The sequence below is a fragment of the Lissotriton vulgaris genome, chromosome 6 (genome assembly GCF_964263255.1).
Source record: "Lissotriton vulgaris chromosome 6, aLisVul1.2, whole genome shotgun sequence".
Taxonomy (NCBI): Eukaryota; Metazoa; Chordata; class Amphibia; order Caudata; family Salamandridae; genus Lissotriton; species Lissotriton vulgaris.
In genome coordinates this window covers 1,847,168,543-1,847,191,994 of record NC_141694.1, presented here as the reverse complement: position 1 = coordinate 1,847,191,994, position 23,452 = coordinate 1,847,168,543, and the positions used below count along the sequence as shown (strand labels likewise).

The window sequence follows — 23,452 nt, the reverse complement described above, 5'->3', positions numbered from 1 at the left end:
CTAGCCAGTCTTGTGGCGATTATAGTTGTAAAAATTTTATAGTCGTTGTTAAGTAACGATATTGGTCTGTATGACCCACACTCTAATGGGGATTTCCCTGGTTTGGGAATGAGAACAATTGTGGCTTCGCCCCAAGATTTAGGCATAGGCTGTTCTTCCAATAGAATGCCATTAAAGAGTTCAATTAATATTGGTATAATGGCGTTCTCAAGTGTTTTGTAGATCTCTCCCGGCAACCCATCCGGGCCTGCCGCTTTGCCTTTCTTGATTTGACTGATAGCTTTTTTCACCTCCTCTTGTGTGATGACTGATTCTAGTGATTTGCTCTGGGTCGTCGAGAAATTTGGTAATGTAATGGCTTCCAACCAACTATCTCTTGCGTTTGAATCATTGGGGAGATCCTCTTTGTAGATGAGCTGAAAAAATTCAAGAAATGCTCTTTCTATCTCAGGACTGGTAGTTCTTGTCTCAGACTCACCTTCTATCTTAATTTCCCTGATGTAGTTTAGGGCTTTATCAGATTTGATTTTCCAAGCCAGAATTTTTCCAGCACTTTCTCCAAACTCAAATTGGGAAGATTTACTCGCTTCCCACCTTCTATTTATTCTCTCCTGCAGTATTTGTTCTAATTCTGCTTTCAACTCAGCCATTTGTTCTTGTTCTTCAGCTGTACTTGAGGGTGAGGATGTTTTTGACTCTAAGGTTTTCATGCCTTTTTCTATTCTATTTATCTTGTCAAAGTATAGCTTTTGTCTATATGAAGCTCTGTTAGTTATTTGTCCTCTCAGAAACGTTTTGAATGTCTCCCAGATGATTGTTGGGGTGGCTGAGTTTCTATTTAAGTCGAAGAAGGTTATAGACTCCTTAATTAGGAAGTTGATTTCCTCTTCTTCAAGTAGGAGTGTCCTGTCAAAGGACCATGAAGGGTGTTTGATGGAGGTTTCAGCCTTAAGAGTAAACTCTAATGCCGAATGATCTGACAGATGAGATGGAAGGTATTCTATTGATTCTAGAGTATCTTTTAGACAGTAACTAAAAAAGGCATAGTCTATTCTAGATTTGTGTTTAAACCTGCTGTTCTTATAGGACACCCCAATCTTCTTACCCGCTTTTTCTCTCCAAAGATCAGCCAGACCCATGTGTGCCATAATTGCTTTTAATGTTTCCCTAGATTTGATCGAACCAATATTTTTCGATCTTATTGATTTATCTAGTTTGGGATCGAGCACAATATTAAAATCACCATCCAGATTATTGGGTCTTGCACTGTTAGTAATTGAATCCTTATTGCATCTAGATGTGATGGGTCGTCCGAGTTTGGACCATAATATCCCACCAAAACTCTAGTATGACCATCAAGCGAAACTCTTATCATTAGCCATCTCCCTGTTTGATCTTCCTTGCTCTCTAATATTTCTGCCTTTGCAGATTTTTTAAAGATAAACACTACCCCTCTTACGTTGGCATTATGGTTTGTGGAGCAAAATTTATCGATCCATCTATGTTTTTTTAATATAATATTTGCTTCTGTTTTGAGAAGGTGTGTTTCCTGCAACACTATGACCTGCGCCGGTGAGTCTCTCAGATATTGTAGTATTCGCTCACGTCTACCTCTCACGCGCAGGCCATTTACATTCCAGGACAAGAATTTAGTGCATGTCATAGTTTGCATCTTCTCCTGACACCCTTCGTTTTTTTTGTATTATATAGAATTTCCTTAGACCTAGCATGAAAATAGCCTGTTTTAGTAAAAGTCGTAATATTGAATATTTAAGCGAACAGTTGAGGAGCACAAATGAGGATTTTTTTTTTTTTTCCCTTCTACCACCCCCCCACCCTCCCCTTGCCCCGGGAAACCCCCCCATACTTACTCTGGCTTGGTCTTTAGCCAGATTAACGCCCATCTGCAGCCCATCCATGGACTACTACTGCTACCTATTATTACAGGAGTATGTTAGTCTGTGAGCCACATCTGTCACCACTGCACACTCTGGGCGGGGAAGAGAGTGGTCTGCCACTGACTCTATTGAGGTCCATGAGCAACCACTGCAGAATGTATGCAGTTTCCTCTGATAACTGAGCAGGTCAGAGATAATACCTGGATGTTGTGCCCAATGGGTCATCAAGTCCAATTACAGAGCCCACATATGAAACTGGCATGCTTGACCAACAGGATGCAGAAAGCAATGGAACCCAGAAGCCTCAGAGTCAGTCTCACCGAAATCCAGGTTGAAGGCAGAAACATCGGAATCCTAGCCTGAATATCATAGACTTGCGGTCCTGGAGGATAAGCCTGAAACTGCATTGTGTCCAGAACAGCTATGATGAAAGTGAGTTTGAGAGGGAGTCAGGTGGCTTTAGTATGTTCGTAGCAAACCCCCGCGTACACAGGAGGCCTTCTGTAGCCTTGAAGTGAGATACAACTGCCTAGGGCGAGCCTGTCGTCAACAGTCAATCATTGAGGTAGGAGGAAAGACTGCAACCCCAGACCTCCACGGATGTGGTGCAACCACTGCCATCACCTTAGTAAACACCAGAGGGGCACTGGTAAGACCAAAAGGGAGCTTAGTGAACTAAAAATGCTCCAGGCCCACTGTGAATTGCAAGTAGCATCTGTGGGCCCGGCAGGATGGGAGTGTGGAAATAGTGGTCTTGCAAGGTCAATGCAGTGTAGAACGCAGATGAGAATGGAGCAATCCCATTTTTCTTTTTTCAAGACGTAATTGAGAAGACGCAGATCTAATATAAGATCAGAAGCCTCCCATCCTTCTTTGGCACTTAAAGATAGCGGGAATACCAAAACACGACCTACTTCGGAGACTGGCACCCTCTCAATGGCTCCTTTGGCCAGAAGAGCCAGTACTTTCTATAGTAAGAGGGCAAGGTGGGGTGGTCCTACGTCAGCCGACCTGGCGACGGAGGAAGTAGCGGCAGGGTGTGATGGAACAGGTGGGAGTGACCCTGTTGGACAATCTGGAACACCCATTTGTCTGATGTAATTTCCCACAACTGGTGCAGATGGTGTTGATTTTGCTGCCAACTGGATGTCCCTGCTTGGTTAACAGCAAACTAAAGAGGCTTTAACTGTGCAGCTGCCGGGGTAAGCAGCTAGGGAAAAACTGGCTTTGAGCCACACGAGGCTTGTGGGAGCCACAGACATGATACAATATTTTGGCACGAGTTTGCTTAGATTTGCATCTAATCAGAGAGCATCCTGGAGGCATAAACGTAGCCTCATATTGTTAAACATTTCAAACAATTATACACTTTTCATACTGAAAGCACTGTCAGTAGTGCAGTCTGAACTTACATTTCCGTAGACCACTCACCCTAATAATAAAGGATCTGTATTAATAAACCATAAATACAAGTCTGAACAGCATTAACATATGGACACAAATATTACACTGCAGACAATGCCTTTTCATGATCCATAATGTGGTACTGTAAACTGGCAGCCAAAGGGGTTGAGCTGCAGGGGGATGGGGCCTACTTATCCCAAGGACTAACTTAACATGAAAAGTTGTTGTCCTGGACCCCAAACAATATATCCTGGGTGTCGGACTATAAATTCCATACCCAGGTTAAAGATCCTTTAGATTGGTTGACTGGTATCCTTCCACTGCTCATATTTAGGAAACTATTTTTTAATTTTTCATTCAACACCCATGATAGTGCATGTTTTTGCTTGTGTGCTGCTCCCCACCGCTCAAATACCATCCCCGTGCTAGTCTGTTTGTCCCCACCCAGCCGGTCTGTAAATGCACAACAAAAGGGATATTTTTGCAGGAGTATGGCTAAAGAGCAGATTTTAAGGGTTGTTTCTGTTTTAGACCCTGCATCCCACATACTGCATGAAAGCATAAGATTTGGCACAGAAAGACCTTCATGATATTGGGTAGAGAACCATCTGCTGCACTCACTTAGCTGACATCTAATGTAGAAAGTGTACATGGCATGACACTTCTTTAGGAGCTTCATAAATCTTTTCTCTGGGCTACTACAGATGACCAAGTGTCTGAATCCTGTGGAAAGTATATTGGTCCTTCACAAGACTTTTGTATTACATTTTGACACATCCTTATTATTTTTTCAATACAGTTTCACGAGTCAAAAGTATTTGTAAAATAAACCATGCTATTTACAAAAAATAAAACAATGTCCCGTTTCGAGATGTCATAAGATGGGTTTGCTGTTGCTACAGCATCTTGAATATTTTTTTAAGTTTTAACAACACTTTACAAACACTAGCAAAGCAAACAGCTCGGCACTGGCATATTGAAGGCAAACCCCACTGGATTTGCCATTAATTTATTTTATTCATTTATTTTATAAGCTTGTATGGCGCAACAGCTACCCAAAAAGGGTTTCTCGGCGCCTGAGAACACAGCATCATAGATGGACGAGTATAGCTGGCACATTAATTATTAAAGCTACAGTCAGAAAAGTGTGTGAGTGACAATGTACTACTTTAGGGGCCTGCAATCTGAGTAATTACAAAACGCACAGTACGACCAAACGAATCATTTAACAGAAATGACAAGTAAAAAGCCACAACAGTGAATATTTTTCAATTGTTTGCTGCATGCATGTGGCGGCCACGCAGGGGTTGCAGCATGTATTCTCTGTTTTGTGGCTATGCTAGCAATACAAGTGCACCTCAGCCCCTTGATCTGTCCCTCTGACCCCGTGACCTTACGGGGTCACGTGAGGGGCCACAGCAAGCAAAGGGTCTCAATCAGGACAAGCATCTTCCCAGGGGGTCAAGGGGGGCTCCAGAGCCCTTCAGTGTTTGAACAGCAGACGGAAGAGACGGCGCGTCGCCGCCCTGGCAGCAGCAAGGGTCAAGGACGGAGGCTAGGGGGGAGGTCTGTGGGCAAGGTCTGAGAGACAGCAGCAGAGACAGATGCTGAGATTGTGAGGGCGAGAGCTCGGTGCTGAAGCCCAGAGACCTCCCACCCCCTACTCCTGGCTTCCAGAGAGCCCCCCACCAACCCCACTCCTGGCTTTCAGAGACCCCCCCCCACCATCCCCAACTCCTGGTTCCCAGAGGACCCCACCCCCAATCCGCTACTCCTGGCTTCCAGAGACCCGCACCCTACTCCTGGCTTCCAGAGACCCCTCTCTCTCTCCACAAATCCTGGTTCCCAGAGGACCCCCCCCCAATCCCCTACTCCTGGCTTCCAGAGACCCCCCCACCAACCCCACTCCTGGCTTCCAGAGACCCCCCCCCCCCCATCCCCAACTCCTGGTTCCCAGAGGACCCCACCCCCAATCCGCTACTCCTGGCTTCCAGAGACCCGCACCCTACTCCTGGCTTCCAGAGACCCCTCCTCTCTCTCCACCAATCCTGGTTCCCAGAGGACCCCCCCAATCCCCTACTCCTGGCTTCCAGAGACCCCCCCACCAACCCCACTCCTGGCTTCCAGAGACCCACCCCCCCCCCCATCCCCAACTCCTGGTTCCCAGAGGGACCCCACCCCCAATCCGCTACTCCTGGCTTCCAGAGACCCGCACCCTACTCCTGGCTCCCAGAGACCCCTCCTCTCTCTCCACCAATCCTGGTTGCCAGAGACCCCCCCCCCCCAATCCCCTACTCCTGGCTTCCAGAGAACCCCCCACCAACCCCACTCCTGGCTTCCAGAGACCCCACCCCCCCCCCCCATCCCCAACTCCTGATTCCCAGAGGACCCCACCCCCAATCCGCTACTCCTGGCTTCCAGAGACCCGCACCCTACTCCTGGCTTCCAGAGACCCCTCCTCTCTCCCTCTCCTCCACCAATCCTGGTTCCCAGAGGACCCCACCCCCCAATCCCCTACTCCTGGCTTCCAGAGACCCCTCCTCTCTCTCCACCAATCCTGGTTCCCAGAGGACCCCCCCCAATCCCCTACTCCTGGCTTCCAGAGACCCCTCCTCTCTCTCCACCAATCCTGGTTCCCAGAGGACCCCCCCCCCCCAATCCCCTACTCCTGGCTTCCAGAGACCCCTCCTCTCTCTCCACCAATCCTGGTTCCCAGAGGGCCCCACCCCTCACTCTTGGCTTTCAGAGACAACCCCCCCCCCCCCACTACCCCTTCCCCCGAACTCCTGGCTTCCAGAGACCCCTCCTCTCTCTCCACCACTCCTGGTTCCCAGAGGACCCCCCCAATCCCCTACTCCTGGCTTTCAGAGACAATTCCACCCCCCACCCCCCCACCACTCCTGGCTTCCAGTGAACATCCTCTCTCTCCATCACTCCTGGCTTGCAGAGGACCCCCCCACAAACTACTCCAGGTCAAGAGAGATGAGCCCCTCCCCCTACTCCTGGCCTTCAGGCACCTTCACCCAACTTTTGGCCTCCAGGGGATCCCCGCCCGACTCCTGGCCTCCACAGACACCCCTCCCCCACACTACTCCTGGCCTCCAGAGACCCCCCCACCCTACTCCTGGCCTCCAGAGACCCCCTACCCTACTCCTGGCCTCAAGAGACCCACTACCCTACTCCTGGCCGCCAGAGACCCACTACCCTACTCCTGGCCTCCAGAGACCCACTACCCTACTCCTGGCCTCCAGAGACACCCCCTCCTCCACCCTACTCCTGGCCTCCAGAGACCCCCGACCCAACACCTTGCCTCCAGAGGACCCCCACCCTACTCCTGGCCTCCAGAGACACGCCCCACCCTACTTAACACCTGGCCTCCAGACACCTCCTCCCCCACCCTACTCCTGGCCTCCAGAGACACCCCCTCCCCCACCCTACTCCTGGCCTCCATAGACCCGCACCCTACTCCTGGCCTCCAGAGACACCCCCTCACCCACCCCACTCCTGGCATCAGAGACCCCCCCCACCCTACTCCTGGCCTCTAGAGACCCTCCCCCACTCTACTCCTGGTCTCCAGAGACCCCCACCCTACTCTCCTGACATCCAGGGGACCCCCACCCTACTCTCCTGACATCCAGGGGACCCCACCCTACTCTCCTGACACCCAGGGGACCCCCACCCCACTCGTGGCCTCCAGGGGACCCCCGCCCACCCCACTACAGGCCTCCAGGGGACCCCCACCCTACTCCTGGCCTCCAGAGACCTCCCCCCCCCCACCCTACTCTCCTGGCCTCCAGAGACCCCTACCCTACTCCTGGTCTCCAGAGACCCGCACCCTACTCCTGGCCTCCAGAGACCCCAACACCACACCTGGCCTCCAGGGGTCTCCCCACCCTACTCTCCTGGCCTCCAGAGACCCCTCACCCTACTCTCCTGACATCCAGGGGACCCCCGCCCACCCTACTACAGGCCTCCAGGGGACCCCTTACCCTACTCCTGGCCTCCAGAGACCCCCCCCCTACTCTCCTGGCCTCCAGAGACCCGCACCCTACTCTCATGGCCTCCATAGACCGCCCACCCTACTCCTTGCCTCCAGAGACCCGCACACTACTCCTGGCATCAGAGACCCCCCGCCCACCCTACTCCTGGCCTCCAGAGACCCCCCTTTACTCCTGGCCTCCCTCATGCTGCACACACTCACTATACTGCACTATGACTCCGAGACTCTTCCAGTGCACCTCATCCGGGTGTCACGCAGACTCACAGCTCATGCACTGCACTCCGACCCCCTTGCACTGCACTCTGACCCCAGCACACGGGGCTCTTCCAGTGCACCTCATCCGTGTGGCACGCAGACTCACAGCTCTTGCACTGCACTCTGACCCCAGCACACTGGGCTCTTCCAGTGCACCTCATCCGTGTGGCACGCAGACTCACAGCTCTTGCACTGCACTCTAACCCCCTTGCACTGCACTCAGACCCCAGTACACGGGGCTCTTCCAATGCACCTCATTCTCATCCTCATCCTGGTGTCACGCAGACTCGCAGGTCTTACAATGCACTCTGACCGAGGCACACGGGGCTCTTCCAGTGCACCTCGTCAGGGTGTCACGCAGACTCGCAGCTCTTACAATGCACTCTGACCCAGGCACACAGGGCTCTTCCAATGCACCTCGTCCGGGTGTCACGCAGACTCGCAGCTCTTACAATGCACTCTGACCCAGGCACACAGGGCTCTTCCAATGCACCTCGTCCGGGTGTCACGCAGACTCGCAGCTCTTACAATGCACTCTGACCCAGGCACACAGGGCTCTTCCAATGCACCTCATCCGGGTGGCACGCAGACTCGCAGCTCTTGCACTGCACTATGATCCCAGCACACAGGGCTCTTCCAATGCACCTCATCCAGGTGTCACGCAGACTCACAGCTCTTGCACTGCACTATGATCCCAGCACACAGGGCTCTTCCAATGCACCTCACCTGCGGGAGCATCCGAGGCTCGAGCGGCCGGATATGACAGCTCCATAGTAGCAGTGGCTGCCGGGGAGAGCCATGCTGCCCCTCAGCAGTGCCCAGGCAGAGGTACGCTCTCCCGTGCTTCTCACCTTCCTTCCGCAGCACTGTCCCTGAGTGCAGCTGTCACCGGCTGAGCAGACTAACCCCACCTCCCGTGGCCCAGGCTCCCCCCACAGCACTGCCCTCGCCTCTGAGAGGCAGCACAGAGCAGGCATGCCCCCACACCCTAGGAACCTCTGGGACTGGGAGGGAGCATGGAGCAGGCACACGCCCTCACCCATCCAAACATTAGGCCTCTCTGTTAGGAAGCATGGCCCTCTAGGCTCCGAGCTCACTCCCACAGGACTGCCCCGCCTCAGAGAACCCCAGGACCCCCACGCCCCTGAGAGAGCATGACACGCCCCCCTGGCTCCGGGCTGCACCAGCCTGCCTGTAACAACAAACTCAACTGGGGAAGAAGACATCCAAAAATAGGCAGGTGGGGTCGGGGCACACACACAAACACGAGCACAGGGCGGCTAAATATAGGAGAGCGCGCCGGCAGGAGGCTCCGAGAGAGTCTCTCGTGGAGTGACAGCCAGGAGGGCAGGGCAGAGGGCAGTCTAGGATACAGACACAGCGTCCTAGGACACGGACACAAACACCTACACAGGGGGAATGCAACACACACACACACAGTCTAGGATACAGACACAGCGTCCTAGGACGCGGACACAAACACCGACACTGGGGGAATGTAACACACACACACAGTCTAGGATACAGACACAGCGTCCTAGGACACGGACACAAACACCGACACAGGGGGAATGCAACACACACACACACACACAGTCTAGGATACAGACACAGCGTCCTAGGACGCGGACACAAACACCGACACAGGGGGAATGCAACACACACACACACAGTCTAGGATACAGACACAGCGTCCTAGGACGCGGACACAAACACCGACACAGGGGGAATGCAACACACACACACACACACAGTCTAGGATACAGACACAGCGTCCTAGGACACGGACACAAACACCGACACAGGGGGAATGCAACACTCACACACACACAGTCTAGGATACAGACACAGCGTCCTAGGACGCGGACACAAACACCGACACAGGGGGAATGCAACACACACACACACACAGTCTAGGATACAGACACAGCGTCCTAGGACGCGGACACAAACACCGACACAGGGGGAATGCAACACACACACACACACAGTCTAGGATACAGACAGAGCGTCCTAGGACACGGACACAAACACCGACACAGGGGGAATGCAACACACACACACACACACACACACACACACACACACACACAGTCTAGGATACAGACACAGCGTCCTAGGATGCGGACACAAACACCGACACAGGGGGAATGCAACACACACACACACACACACACACACACACACACACAGAGTCTAGGATACAGACACAGCGTCCTAGGACGCGGACACAAACACCGACACAGGGAGAATGCACACACACACACACACACACACACACACACACACACACTGAACAAAACGAGGCACAGACACAGACAGCCCGCAACCTAGACACAACCCCTGACAGACAGTATTTATTATGATTTATGCGTTTTTATCTCGGGCGGACTTTACCCGAAGGTGTCAGAGCGCTTCACAATAGGAACAGAACTGAAACATGAGAACATTACAAGTGAACAAAATACAAAAGCAGACGTTAAGTTACAGGAGGTAAAAGTGACAATTGTGAGCAAACAAAATACAAGAGGTAGCAAACGGTGCATTACAGGAGGAAAAAGTGACATGTGTGCAGGTTACAAAGGCGTACAAAGTACAAGTAGAGATATAATACTGCAGTAAATGGCAGACACTCCAGCACAAGAACAAACGTTACGTAGGCAATGGTGGCACTTGTGCAAGTATCGAAAGCAAACAAAAAGTGAGAGGTAGCAAATAGTGTGTTACAAGAGAAAGGTGGCGTGTGCATGTTACAAAAGAGTACCAAACACAGGTAGAAGGATAATACTGCAATAAATGGCAGACCACTCAACACCACTCAAACCACAAAAACACACTGGGAAGGCACTTCCATAGTCATGGAGAATAGAATTTCCTATAATGGAAGGTCTTCCTTCAGATAATAGAGAGGGCGTGAATTAAATTTCGAAGTGTCTTTGAAGGAGGAGAGCTTTGAGGTCAGTTTTGAAGGCCTGGGAGGAGATGGTGGTCGGGAGCTGAGGCGGAAGTGAGTTCCAGATTCTCACCGCGTTGCCTGAAAAGGATTGGGCCATCGATCTTTCCTTCTTGAAAGTGGGAGGTTCAAGCAGTAGATTTTCCGCATTACGTGATAGTCTAGAGCCTCCAGAGAGTTTGTTTATTCACCCCTGACAGCCAGCGCCCTGGACACACACAACCCCTGACAGCCAGTACCCTAGACACAACCCCAGACAGCCAAGTACCCTAGACACAAACACCAACAGCCAGTACCCTAGACACAAACACCAACAGCCAGTACCCTAGACACAAACACAGACATCCAGTACCCTAGACACAAACACAGACATCCAGTACCCTAGACACAAACACAGACATCCAGTACCCTAGACACAATGACAGCCAGTACCCTAGACACAAACACCAACAGCCAGTACCCTAGACACAAACCCCAACAGCCAGTACCCTAGACACAAACACCCACAGCCAGTACCCTAGACACAAACACCCACAGCCAGTACCCTAGACACAAACCCAGACAGCCAGTACCCTAGACACAAACACAGACAGCCAGTACCCTAGACACAAACACAGACAGCCAGTACCCTAGACACAAACACAGACAGCCAGTACCCTAGACACAATGACAGCCAGTACCCTAGACACAAACCCCAACAGCCAGTACCCTAGACACAAACCCCAACAGCCAATACCCTAGACACAAACACCAACAGCCAGTACCCTAGACACAAACACCAACAGCACACCAACAGCTAGTACCCTAGACACAAACACCCACAGCCAGTACCCTAGACACAAACACAGACAGCCAGTACCCTAGACACAAACCCAGACAGCCAGTACCCTAGACACAAACACAGACATCCAGTACCCTAGACACAATGACAGCCAGTATCCTAGACACAAACACCAACAGCCAGTACCCTAGACACAAACCCCAACAGCCAGTACCCTAGACACAAACACCCACAGCCAGTACCCTAGACACAAACACAGACAGCCAGTACCCGAGACACAAACACAGACAGCCAGTACCCTAGACACAAACCCAGACAGCCAGTACCCTAGACAAAATGACAGCCAGTATCCTAGACACAATGACAGCCAGTATCCTAGACACAAACACCAACAGCCAGTACCCTAGACACAAACACCAACAGCCAGTACCCTAGACACAAACACCAACAGCCAGTACCCTAGACACAAACACAGACAGCCAGTACCCTAGACACAAACACAGACAGCCAGTACCCTAGACACAATGACAGCCAGTATCCTAGACACAAACACCAACAGCCAGTACCAGAGACACAAACACAGACAGCCAGTACCCTAGACACAAACACCAACAGCTAGTACCCTAGACACAAACACATACAGCCAGTACCCTAGACACAAACACAGACAGTACCCTAGACACAAACCCTGACAGCCAGTACCCTAGACACAATGACAGCCAGTATCCTAGACACAAACCCCAACAGCCAGTACCCTAGACACAAACACCCACAGCCAGTACCCTAGACACAAACACCAACAGCCAGTACCCTAGACACAAACACAGACAGCCAGTACCCGAGACACAAACACAGACAGCCAGTACCCGAGACACAAACACAGACAGCCAGTACCCTAGACACAAACCCAGACAGCCAGTACCCTAGACAAAATGGCAGCCAGTATCCTTACCCTAGACATAATGACAGCCAGTACCCGAGACACAATGACAGCCAGTACCCTAGACACAAACACCAACAGCCAGTACCCTAGACACAAACACAGCCAGCCAGTACCCTAGACACAAACACAGACAGCCAGTACCCTAGACACAAAAACCCACAGCCAGTACCCTAGACACAAACCCTGACAGCCAGTAGTACCCTAGACACAAACCCTGGTTGTGTCCATCTTTCTGGCTGTCAGGGGTTGTGTCCATCTTTCTGTCTGTCAGGGGTTGTGTCCATCTTTCTGGCTGTCAGGGGTTGTGTCTGACAGCCAGAAAGACAGACACAAACACTGGCATGCAGTTTTTTTTTCAGTTTAAAAATAAGTTTATTTAGACCATTCGGTCACAACAGCTCATACATTAATATTTAAAAGAATCTAGAGGAAAGGTTTTCTTTAACGTTAACAGATGTATTCGGGATCAATTGTCCTTTTTAAAAAACTTTAATCAGATTTGTCTTTTGATAACTTACTGTTTAATAACTTTTTATCCTTAATATTAACTGCTCATATTTATTGCTTTTATTACTGTGCTTTGTATGTATTTTATCTGCACTTTTATGGTCTTTGACCGAAATAAAGTTATCAAATGAATGAAAAGAATCTACACATAAAACAGTCATAAAATCATAATATTAAAAATTAATTCCTAGCAATTTAACAATAATAAAATCTCTTTTTAAATTATGGCACACCTTGCTGCACTTAAACCTCTGATGCAGCAGGGGTCTTATATACACCCTGGATAAATTTCCCAATGGCTATCGCAATATCTAAATTTTCCATTTCCGCAAGAAGCTCTTACATTATACTTTAAAAAGATTGGACGAAGGATTAATTTACGTAACTCTAAAAAAATGTTTAAAATCCAATAGAATGTGTAAAATATTGCATTTCATCCCTATTTTACATAAACATTTACCATCTTGTTGCATTAATCTAGATTTTATAGCACTATTTATCACAGCCGGGTGAAGATGGCCGCAGTGGTAGTGAGCTCTGAAACCGAGCTCCTGACTGCATTGGAAATATCCTAAATAGAGCCCCCCTTAGTGCTGCCCAACACCAGGAACGCGACCGAAGCTTAAGACGGATAAGTGCAGCCTGTCCCGCCTTAGGAAAGCAGAGTCCCGCCGCCTGATCTCGGTCTCCGGTGATCGGCGCCCCGCTGTCTTCCTTGCGACCCCAGGACACTCATCCGCTTGCTGCAGACCACCGGCCGGATCCAGCATTCCACCATCAGCGCCCCACCAGGAACCACGAACTCCTCAGGCAGGCTCAATCGCGCAAGATATATATCCCTTCACCGGAGCTCCGTGACTGCCGGCACTGCTAATCCCCGCGCCTGCCTCCAAAAGGGCGGCCAAAAAGGACATCGCCTGACCGGAGCCCCCACCGGAGCCGCTTTCTTCACCCTGCAAGGTCACGGACTGCCATGTGGGCGCCAAGTTACAGCCCAGACCATCATCATTAAAGCTAATAGTCCCGGTGACTCTCGACACTGCAAATCCCCGCGCCCGTCCTCAAAATGGCGGCCGAAAAGGACATCGCCTGACCGGACCCCCCACCGGAACCACTTTCTTCACCCTGCAAATGCACGGACAGCTATGTGGGCACCAAGTTACAGCCCAGACCAGCATCATTAAAGCAAATAGTCCCTTCACCGAAGCTGCTTGCTCCCCTCCACTTGCAGACCCCACGCCTGTTTTCAAAATGGCGGACAAAGTAGACGCCGCCTGACTGGAACCTCCACCGGAGCCGCCGCTTCCACCTGACAAGGTGCCGGCCACTACGGGGGCGCCAAACTACAGCCCTAACTACCTTTTACTGTTACGAGAAGTCTCTTCACCGGCTCCCTTTGTTCCCCACCGCCGCCGACCCCGTGCCTGACCTCAAAATGGCGGCCAAGGAGGACATTGCCTGACCTCGCTGTGAGTTACTGGCTGCTAAACTCGTGTGGAGCGCAAAACAGGGGGGCAACGGAACGTCCTTCTCCCATTACTTACAACCACCTGTCCCCAAATCGGCCAAGGAGGTCCTGAGACTTAAAGCCTACCTTTACGCCAGACAGGGTGCAGTTCTATCAGAAAGATCAGGGCCGGTAGAGCTCACTAACAGCAACCATAGAACGGCGTCAGGTTAGATCCTGCACTGTTCCGGCTGTCGAAGTGCTTGTCCGGGAGGCAGTTTACATGTCCTCTCCTGATCAGAGTCTCCATCACACACCAGTCTCATGGTGCTAGCTCACAAAGGTCCAACTGCCAATTAGAGCCTGGCTACCTGCAAACTCCTAAGCAGAATCACCCGGGCTTTAAGACCCCCTCCTAGGCCTGGAGCTTCACCCTCTTCGCTCTACTCTTCGCTCTACTGGTACCCCACGGTTCGCCACCTTGGGCCACCGAAGCTCCAAGCCCCACATCGCAACTCAATCAGGCTCTCCCCCCCCCCCCTCATCCATTCCCACGATGGCCCGGGACCAGCCTCCTCCTCCCTCTCCATTCCCACTTGCCCACCTCAAACCTCAGAGTCGGAACTCTTTCACCATCATCTTCCCCCCCTCCTCTCTACAAAGCTTCGACGCACTTTCAAGCAGAAACTCATCCGCAAACATAAAGAAACCCTAATCACTGACATCTACCACTCGACCTCCATAGGACCGATGAAGATGGATCTAATATTTCACACCGAAAGACCCGAATATTGGATCTCCACGATCAGAACGCGGATGTTCATCGCCAAAACTACCTCCACTCCTCACAGCTGCAAACTAACTGCGATTCTTCCGTTCAGATCAGCTGGCAGAGGTTATACTACCGTGACTATCTTCACCAAAGGCACAGTCTTCATACAAGCCAACAATGATAACCTGGAAGCTTTTGACTCCTTATTTCCCTCTCTCAAGTCAGCCCCCCATTTCTGTCCAAAAGAACACTTTTTAGGACATTAGGATAATCAAAGACTGGGTGGGGGGTGGAACATAACGCTCTAATTTATACCTTGCAGTTTGTATACAGCTCTTAGATGACAGTTAATAGCACACTGTTCTAAGTTAGGATTTTAACTTATAAACTGCAAGTAACAAAAGGATCTCTCTGACAAAAGCAGTAGCCCACTGACTTATTTACATTATGTGCACTTTGTGATCTGCATGGCGCATGTTCTTTGCAGCCGGTACATTAACCCTCTGAGCTACCTTTCCATGAGTCAAAACTTCCACTAGACAAAATTCTGATCTCTCTCTAGGAAGAACATTAATCACCAGAGTCATCATGACATTTTTATTGTTGACGAAAAGTGCTGGAGGCCAGGAAGGAGGCAGCAAGCGTTTTTAAAACCATAATATACATGCAAACATGATGCCTCCACCTAAAGTCAGCACCCGGTGCGGTCACACTGGTTGCACCGCCCTAGAGCTGGCCCTTCTCAAGTGTCTTGTGACCTCCGTGACTGTTGTTTTAGGGTGTGCTGCTTCATAGGCCTGCCCGCAAGACTGGAGGTGAACTTCAGTATGGATAGTGGTGGACAAGCCTTGAAGGTTAACCTACACTTATCATGCTAGGGTCCACCTGCTGGTGCGAAGACAGCAGGACTTCTAAGGTGTTGAGAAGCCTTCTAAGGTCTAGCATGTGATTGTGCTCTCGCAGGAGAGTGGACTGGTGGACTGGTTATTAAGGCTGAACCTGGTTCCCAGTTCCAAATTCAGCAGCTCTGACCATAGTGCCACATCCTCTCCCCCACTAAACACCGTACTGCCCCACTGAGAAAAACTCCCACTGTCTTCAACTACAACCCAATTGTTGCCCGCTATAAACACCTGGCTGTGGCTCAATTTAAATTACGCACTAGACAAGAGCAATATGCGGCCTACAAAAAAAAAAGTAACAACATCCTGGAAAAAGCAAACACTTATAAGGAATGCAAAATTTAGCAAACCATGGGAAATGTAAACAGGAACAACATGGTTACCTTAATGCTTTTACACTCACTATTCAGAAATAAGTGAGTGCTTTTGCCTGAAAAGTTAAGGACACGGCTACAGGGCCCTGAATGGACCCATTTCAATGTCCATTGCTTATACCCTTACAAAAGGTAAGCAGAATGATAAAAAGACCACATCCCTGGACGCAGAGCCGCAGTACACATTTTGTTTTCCAATCCACACATTGCAGTACCTCCAGGATTGGTGCACTAGTTCCAAGTCCAGGGAAAACAAAGACAAGAAAACAAAAATAGCGCTTCACTGGCAAACTCTGTAAAAGTGGCGCCAATGTGTTTCGGTGTGAATAAAATCAGTTTGGCCAATTTGCTACCACTCTGTCTTACTTTATTTAGTTATTTTTCATATTTTTAGCCTTTTATTCCCAATGCTGCACTTTGGATTTAAAATGTCAGAAAAATATGACATTTCCAGCAAAAGCGTCTTCCTTTTTTGGATCCATTTCACAGGGAAGCAAATAAATGAAAGGAGAAGAAAGAGAGTGAGAACCCCGTCTTGAAGTCACGGTTTTCATGGGCGTCCGCAGGGGGGACCAGGAGGGTCGCTCCAGGGGGGAGCAAGCGCCCCTTCTTGCCCCCACCTGCGGACGCCCATGACATGGGCGTCCGCAGACATTTTTCCAGGGGGGGGCAAAATGTTAATGTCATCACCATCCTCCAACATGGTGTGTGCCAGGTGGGGCACAAGAAACACTGGGGCGCAGAACTGGGATAGACTCAATTAAATCCCAGGAATCCAGGACATGTGACTGACCCTGCCACAGGCTAACAAACACCGCCTGTAGGGAAAATACTAAACTTTCTGACAGGCTGCTTTATCTCTGTCTGCTAGGTGTGCAGACTTCCGGGTCCTCGATCCAACACCAATCAAGGCTGTCTTCAGCACGATTCGATTTTTATCAGAATACTCAGCCTATGATTAAAGCACCAGATTAAATATACTGTATGCACAGTGTATGTTAGGGATTATTTGTAGCACACATATTTACCAATATTGGCCTCTTGGTGCTAGAATTCATGATAACTTTTATCCAAAGTTAAAGCACAACGTCAAAGTTAGTAATAAATAATGCAGCAATCACACACGCTAGTGATTCGCCAATGGGTGCTCCCTTTACTAGAATTCCCCGGGCATTGCTAAATTTTACACACATTCAATTAATTTATACAAAATAAAATGTATAGGTCCAAATGTTAGCTATATTTTTGAAAAGATTCTTAGAGTCCCTCTACGTGTAGTCAATGTCAAACTGACAACGTGCGCAAGTTTAGGGATGCAATAATGGCCAGCTCCCTTATGCGGAATCCAGGCACCGTAAATGTGTGGCACATGCGGCGCCCGCAGCGGCGGCACATCACAGGTCCAGGGATGCGGAGTCTTACACAGTGGTCGAAGTGGGCGGGAATAACCCAGGGATTGGATCTGTGGGTGGAGCCAGAGGTGTGGCCAGAATGCGCAGACCAACCTTGACAAAATAAGGCCTTGGATCAAAAGTTTCCTTGATTGGAGAGGGAGCAGTGGTAGGATTTTTCAGATTGAGCGCAAGAGACCGAAACAAACTCCCGCCGTTTTCCTTGCTTGGGATTGCATGGTGAGGTTTTTATCTAGCCATAGACCGAGGCTTTTAATCTCGGAGTTGGAGGTTTACCCATGCAAGGGGGCCAAAGAGAGTCTGGGTGGAAATGGGCCTGATTCCCCATCACCATGATCTCCGTCTTGTCACTGTTAAGCTTCAAGTGAGATCTGTCCATCCAGCTGACTATGTCTCTCAGGCAGGAGTAGAGGTCTATGGTGGGATTTTCCTGCTGGGTGAGAGAGACCACCAGCTGCGTGTCATCTGCGTACGTCAGGAGTTTTATTCCATGTGGGGTAACTATCTTTTCCAGGGGGGACATATATACGTTGAAGAGCGTGGGGTTCAAGGAAGAGCCCTGAGGCACTCCACAACGTATAGGGGTCTCTTTAGATGTATTTTTGCCCTCTATAACCTGGAATGAGCGGTCCTGAAGAAACGATTTCAACCAGTTTAATCAACCAATGGATACACATGATTATTTAAGGTTATAATGAGTTATTGACATCAAAATATATTCACAAAGTGGGATATGCTTCTAATGACAGAATGTACCAAATACAATAAAATGTGGAAACACAAGCCATTTGTCTCCGAGCCATGGAGTTTCTGTCATCAGCACTTCTCCCTTTTTCCACAACAGCAGTTCAAACATGAATGGCACAATATCCTAGTTTGCAAACGTTTACTCTAAAATTATGGCTCTGCCATATTTGCCTCATAATACAAGATCTGCTGCATGATCTGACCATTTAAACTAATAAATTGTTTGTAGCTCAAACATATCAAAAGTGGATATAAAATGTGACTTGTGTTGCTGCGGAGTGGATGGCCTATTGCAAAGGTTGACTGGTCACCTTTCTCACTGCTGCGTTTGTATGTTACACTGGTACTAATAAGGCAACATCTTTCCAGAGACTGTTAGCATGTGTACACACGTCAAAATAATGAAATATCTGAAAATATACTGCATGACGTTGCAGCCTTTTTTTAATGCATAATTTAGTCAACACCATGGCATAATGTTGTCATCCTTTGCTGCATAATTAATTCCAGTGGCCCCACAGCAGGCAGCACATGTTAAAAGTGCTTGTGAATGAAGCAGGGAGACTGAAGTTTGTGAACTTAGTTTGGTGTGCGTGCAAATCCTGCATTGCCAATCCCTGGTGAGTTGCAGCTACTACTGCTGAAACAAGGCCAATGGAAGTACCTATGGGTGAGGCAGACTGGCCTCAAGGGCAGGGCCAGCCATAGCACTGGTGGTGTCCTGTGCATTAATGTTTGTTAGTGCCCCCCAATGACCACCTCTGCCATGGATTCCCTCACTACCACCCTTTAACTGTGCCCCCCAAGTCTCCATAATCACTCTCTCCCAGATGCATTTAAATTGATTTACGCGCCACTCATACCATTGTAGGGTGTCGGAGCACTTTACATCACACACATTACACAGAGACAATCAATATGTGTGTAAATCAATGTATAGAAAATGTTGAAAGTTGAGAGTATTTGTAAAGCACACTGTGACCAAGCGGCTTCCTGGCGCTGGATGATTAACAATGGCAGTTAGAAGGGGCACCAGGGGATTACTTAGTAGAAAAGTCTTGAGCAAACAGGTGGGTTTGGAGCGCCTTACGGAAGTGCAGGTAGACAGCAATGGATCTGATGGTCAATGAGAGACTGTTCCAGAAGCGGGGGGCAAGTGTGGAAAACCTAGTGCCACCTACTCTGGACTTACGGAAATGGGGGACACTAAAAAGTGCCTGGCTAGAGGAACGGAGATTGGGGCAGGGGAGATAAGGGGTGAAAAACGGGGCCGTACGAGCACTGGCCATGAAGACCATACAGCCCATCTTGAAGAGAGTTCTCTGTAGGATGGGGAGCCAGTGGAGGGACTTAAGTAAAGGTGTGATATTGTGAAACTTAGGAAGCCGGTGGATAAGGCGAGCAGCCTGGTTCTGGTTGGACTGAAGGCGCCGCAGCTCGTAGGCAGGAATACCCGCGTACAAGCAGTTCCCGTAGTTCAACTGTGAGAGAATCATGGCCAAAACAATAATTTTAAGGGCATCAAGGGGAAAAAACGGGAAATCTTGCGGATAATCCTGAGGGACAGAAAGCAGGATGAGACAGCAGAGCTAACTTGAGGACGCATGGAGAGGTCCTGGCTGATTTTGATTCCCAAGGTTCTGACTGAAGCAGAGGGAACAGGGGGAGGACCAAAGATGGAAGGCCAGAAGGCAGGAGTCCAAGGGCTGGTGGAACCACCAGTCAGGAACAACTCCGTTTTGTCCGGATTAAGCTTAAGGTGGTTTTGATTCATCAAATCAGAAATAAAAATGAGTTTAGTTTGAAATTTAAGAAGGGAGTCAGGGGAGGGGGGAGAGATAAAAAACAAGCTGAAGGTCGTCGGCGTAATTATACACGGAGACCTCCATGTTGAGCAGAGAAACAATATGGGGATAGATATAAAGGTTAAAAAGAAGAGGGGAAAGGGAAAAACCTTGGGGAACCCCACAGGGCACCGATCGGGAGGGGGTAGAGAAACCGGAGAGACGGACAGCCTGCGTCCGGCCTTGAAGAAATGAAACGAGCCAGGAAAGAGCGGTGCCCTGGATGCCCGCTGCCCTGACACAGTCGAGGAGGATGGAGTGGTCGACCGTGTCAAAAGCAGCGGACAGATCAAGGAGCACCAAGGCTTGAGGGGAGTTAGAATCAGCCTTGTTCTTCAGCTCGTCCAGGACGGAGAGGACCACAGGTTCGGTCGAGTGGACCGGGCGAAAGCCCGCTTGATGAGAGGCCAGAAGATGTTTGTCCTCGATGTAGACCGACAGGCAGGAAGTGATATGGCTCTCCAGAATCTTGTCTAAATAAGGGAGCAGGGAAATGGGCCTGAAATTAGCAGGGAGAGTTGGGTCAGAGCCAGGTTACATAAGACTAAGGACTACAAGGTGTAGGAGTCACATGACAATCATACTAGTAGCCCGTATAGTTTTATAGTGATTGGTCTGGAGAAACACAATACCTGGAATATAAAACGTAATACCATGGTTGGGGGTTCTCCTTAATAATCAGAATTGATTTCTGTCCAGAAGAACACTTTTTGGGACATTAGGATAATCAAAGACCGGGGGGGGGGGGAGGGTGGGGAGGCTGAGGAACATAACTCTCTACTTTATTCCTTGCAGTTTGTATGCAGCTCTTAGATGACAGTTAATAGCTCACTGTTCTAAGTTAGGATTTTAACTTATAAACTGCAAGTAACTGCAAGTAACAAAAGGATCTCTCTGACAAAAGCAGTAGCCCACTGCCCTATTTACATTATGTGCACTTTGTGATCTGCATGGTGCATGTTCTTTGCAGCCGATACATTAACCCTCTGAGCTACCTTTTCATGAGTCAAAACTTCCACTGGCCAAAATTCTGATCTCTCTCTCCAGGAAGAACATTAATCACAAGAGTCATCATGACATTTTTATTGTTGCCGAAAAGTGCTGGAGGCCAGGAAGGAGGCAGCAAGCGTTTTTAAAACCATAATATACATGCAAACATGATGCCTCCACCTAAAGTCAGCACCCGGTGTGGTCACACTGGTTGCACCGCCCTAGAGCTGGCCCTTCTCAAGTGTCTTGTGACCTCCGTGACTGTTGTTTTAGGGTGTGCTGCTTCATAGGCCTGCCCGCAAGACTGGAGGTGAACTTCAGTATGGATAGTGGTGGACAAGCCTTGAAGGTTAACCTACACTTGTCATACTAGGGTCCACCTGCTGGTCCGAAGACACCAGGACTTCTAAGGTGTTGCGAAGCCTTCTAAGGTGTAGCATGTGATTGTGACTTTGCAGGAGAGTGGTCTGGAGGACTGGTTATTAAGTCTGAACCTGGTTCCCAGTTCCAAATTCAGCAGCTCTGACCATAGTGCCACATCCTCTCCCCCACTGAACACCGTACTTCCCCACTGAGAAAAACTCCCACTGTCTTCAACCACAACCCAATTGTTGCCCGCTATAAACACCTGGATGTGGCTCAATTTAAATTACGCACTAGACAAGAGCAATATGCGGCCTACAAAAAAAATAAATAAGTAACAACATCCTGGAAAAACCAAACACTTATAGGGAACGCAAAATTTAGCAAACCATGGGAAATGTAACAAGGAACAACATGGTTACCTTAATGCTTTTACACTCACTATTCAGAAATCAGTGAGTGCTTTTGCTTGAAAAGTTAAGGACACGATTACAGGGCCCTGAATGGACCCATTTCAATGCCCATTTCTTATACCCTTACACAATGTAAGCAGTATGGTAAAAAGACCACATCCCTGGACGCAGAGAGCTGCAGCACACATTTTGTTTTCCAATCCACACATTGCAGAACCTCCAGGATTGGTGCTCTAGTTCCAAGTCCAGGGAAAACAAAGACAAGAAAACAAAAATAGGCTTCACTGGCTAACTCTGTAAAAGTGGTGCTAATGTGTTCCAGTGCAAATAAAATCACTTTGCCAGTTTGCTACCACTCTGTCTTACTTTCTTTAGTTATTTCTCTATTTTTCATATTTTTAGCCTTTTATTCCCAATGCTGCACTTTGGGATTATAATGTCAGAAAAATACGGCATTTCCCAGCAAAAGCGTCTTTCCTTTTTGGATCAATTTCACAGGGAAGCAAAGAAAAGAAAGGAGAGGAGAGGAAAGAGAGTGAGAACCCCGTCTTAAAGTCACGCTTTGTTTTCTTCATGGGCGTCCGCAGGGGGTTGGGGATGGGGGGGCAAGGGGAGTTGCTCCAGGGGGGGGGGGGGGGGGGGGGGGGGCAAGCGCCCCTACTTGCCCCTCCCCTGCGGACGCCCATGACTAAGGTAGTGGTTCACTGAGATGGTTGGAGCAGGGGCTAAAAGTACATGTGGGTTGGCTGATGCCTAAAGTGGATAATGGGCGTGCAGGCGCGGATGATTAACCGTGCAGTACAAAATAGTAATAGATGATCAGCGAGGTGGGCTTGTGTACAGGTGGAAGTAGACGCGGCTGGCAGCTTCGAGGATGGACAGCCAGGTGTGCAGATGCGCAGGTGGCTGGCTGACGGGCTGGGGATACTGGGCACCTTGCAGGGTTTCGCGGCTGCTCCTACCTGTTGGAACGGGACACGGCCTTCTCGCCGTCCGCTGGCTCCTGGACCGCCGCCGGTTCCTCGCTGCCCAGGTGTCTCTTCCTGTGCCCAGGCCGAAGGAGCATCGCTTCTTCTCCATTCCCCGCCATCTTCCTGCCCGCTCACGCTACGTGCTGTCACAATCGGCGCGCAAGGGCAGGCTGGGATATGTAGTTCCTCTGGATTAACTACACGTCGTCTAGGAAGAGGTGCCCGTGTTAAGTAGAACTACAGCCCCCAGCGTTCAGAGAGCAAGTGGCACGCAAAGGACCTAGACAAGAGCTGGACCATGTATCCACAATAATGGCGGCCATCTTGAACTAGGGCAGGAGTTTGAAGTGACAGAGGGCATACACCCAAGTATTACTAAGTGTTGACCCTGACAGTGCTCTCCACTCCCCCACAAGAGCCTCCAGCCCAGACCCGATTCGATGAGAATCGTTTGTGAAACGTGAACCAAACTATTT

At 49.6% G+C, this 23,452-nt stretch overlaps 1 protein-coding gene across 4 annotated transcripts in view; it reads right to left on the bottom strand.

Annotated features, from left to right (window-relative positions):
* LOC147709635 (uridine-cytidine kinase-like 1) overlaps window positions 1–23,130 on the bottom strand; it is a 227,244-nt gene extending 204,114 nt beyond the window's left edge. The window contains exon 1 of one of the 4 annotated variants that reach the window (XM_086928159.1): window positions 22,968–23,130. In XM_086928159.1, the coding sequence (XP_086784285.1) occupies window positions 22,968–23,095 (128 nt within the window). In that variant the 5' untranslated portion in view covers window positions 23,096–23,130. Of the gene's footprint in view, window positions 1–8,283; window positions 8,449–22,967 lie in introns of those variants that run through there. The other 3 variants (XM_086928158.1, XM_086928156.1, XM_086928157.1) reach the window with 3 other exon arrangements.
* Between the last annotated feature and the right edge of the window lie 322 nt (window positions 23,131–23,452).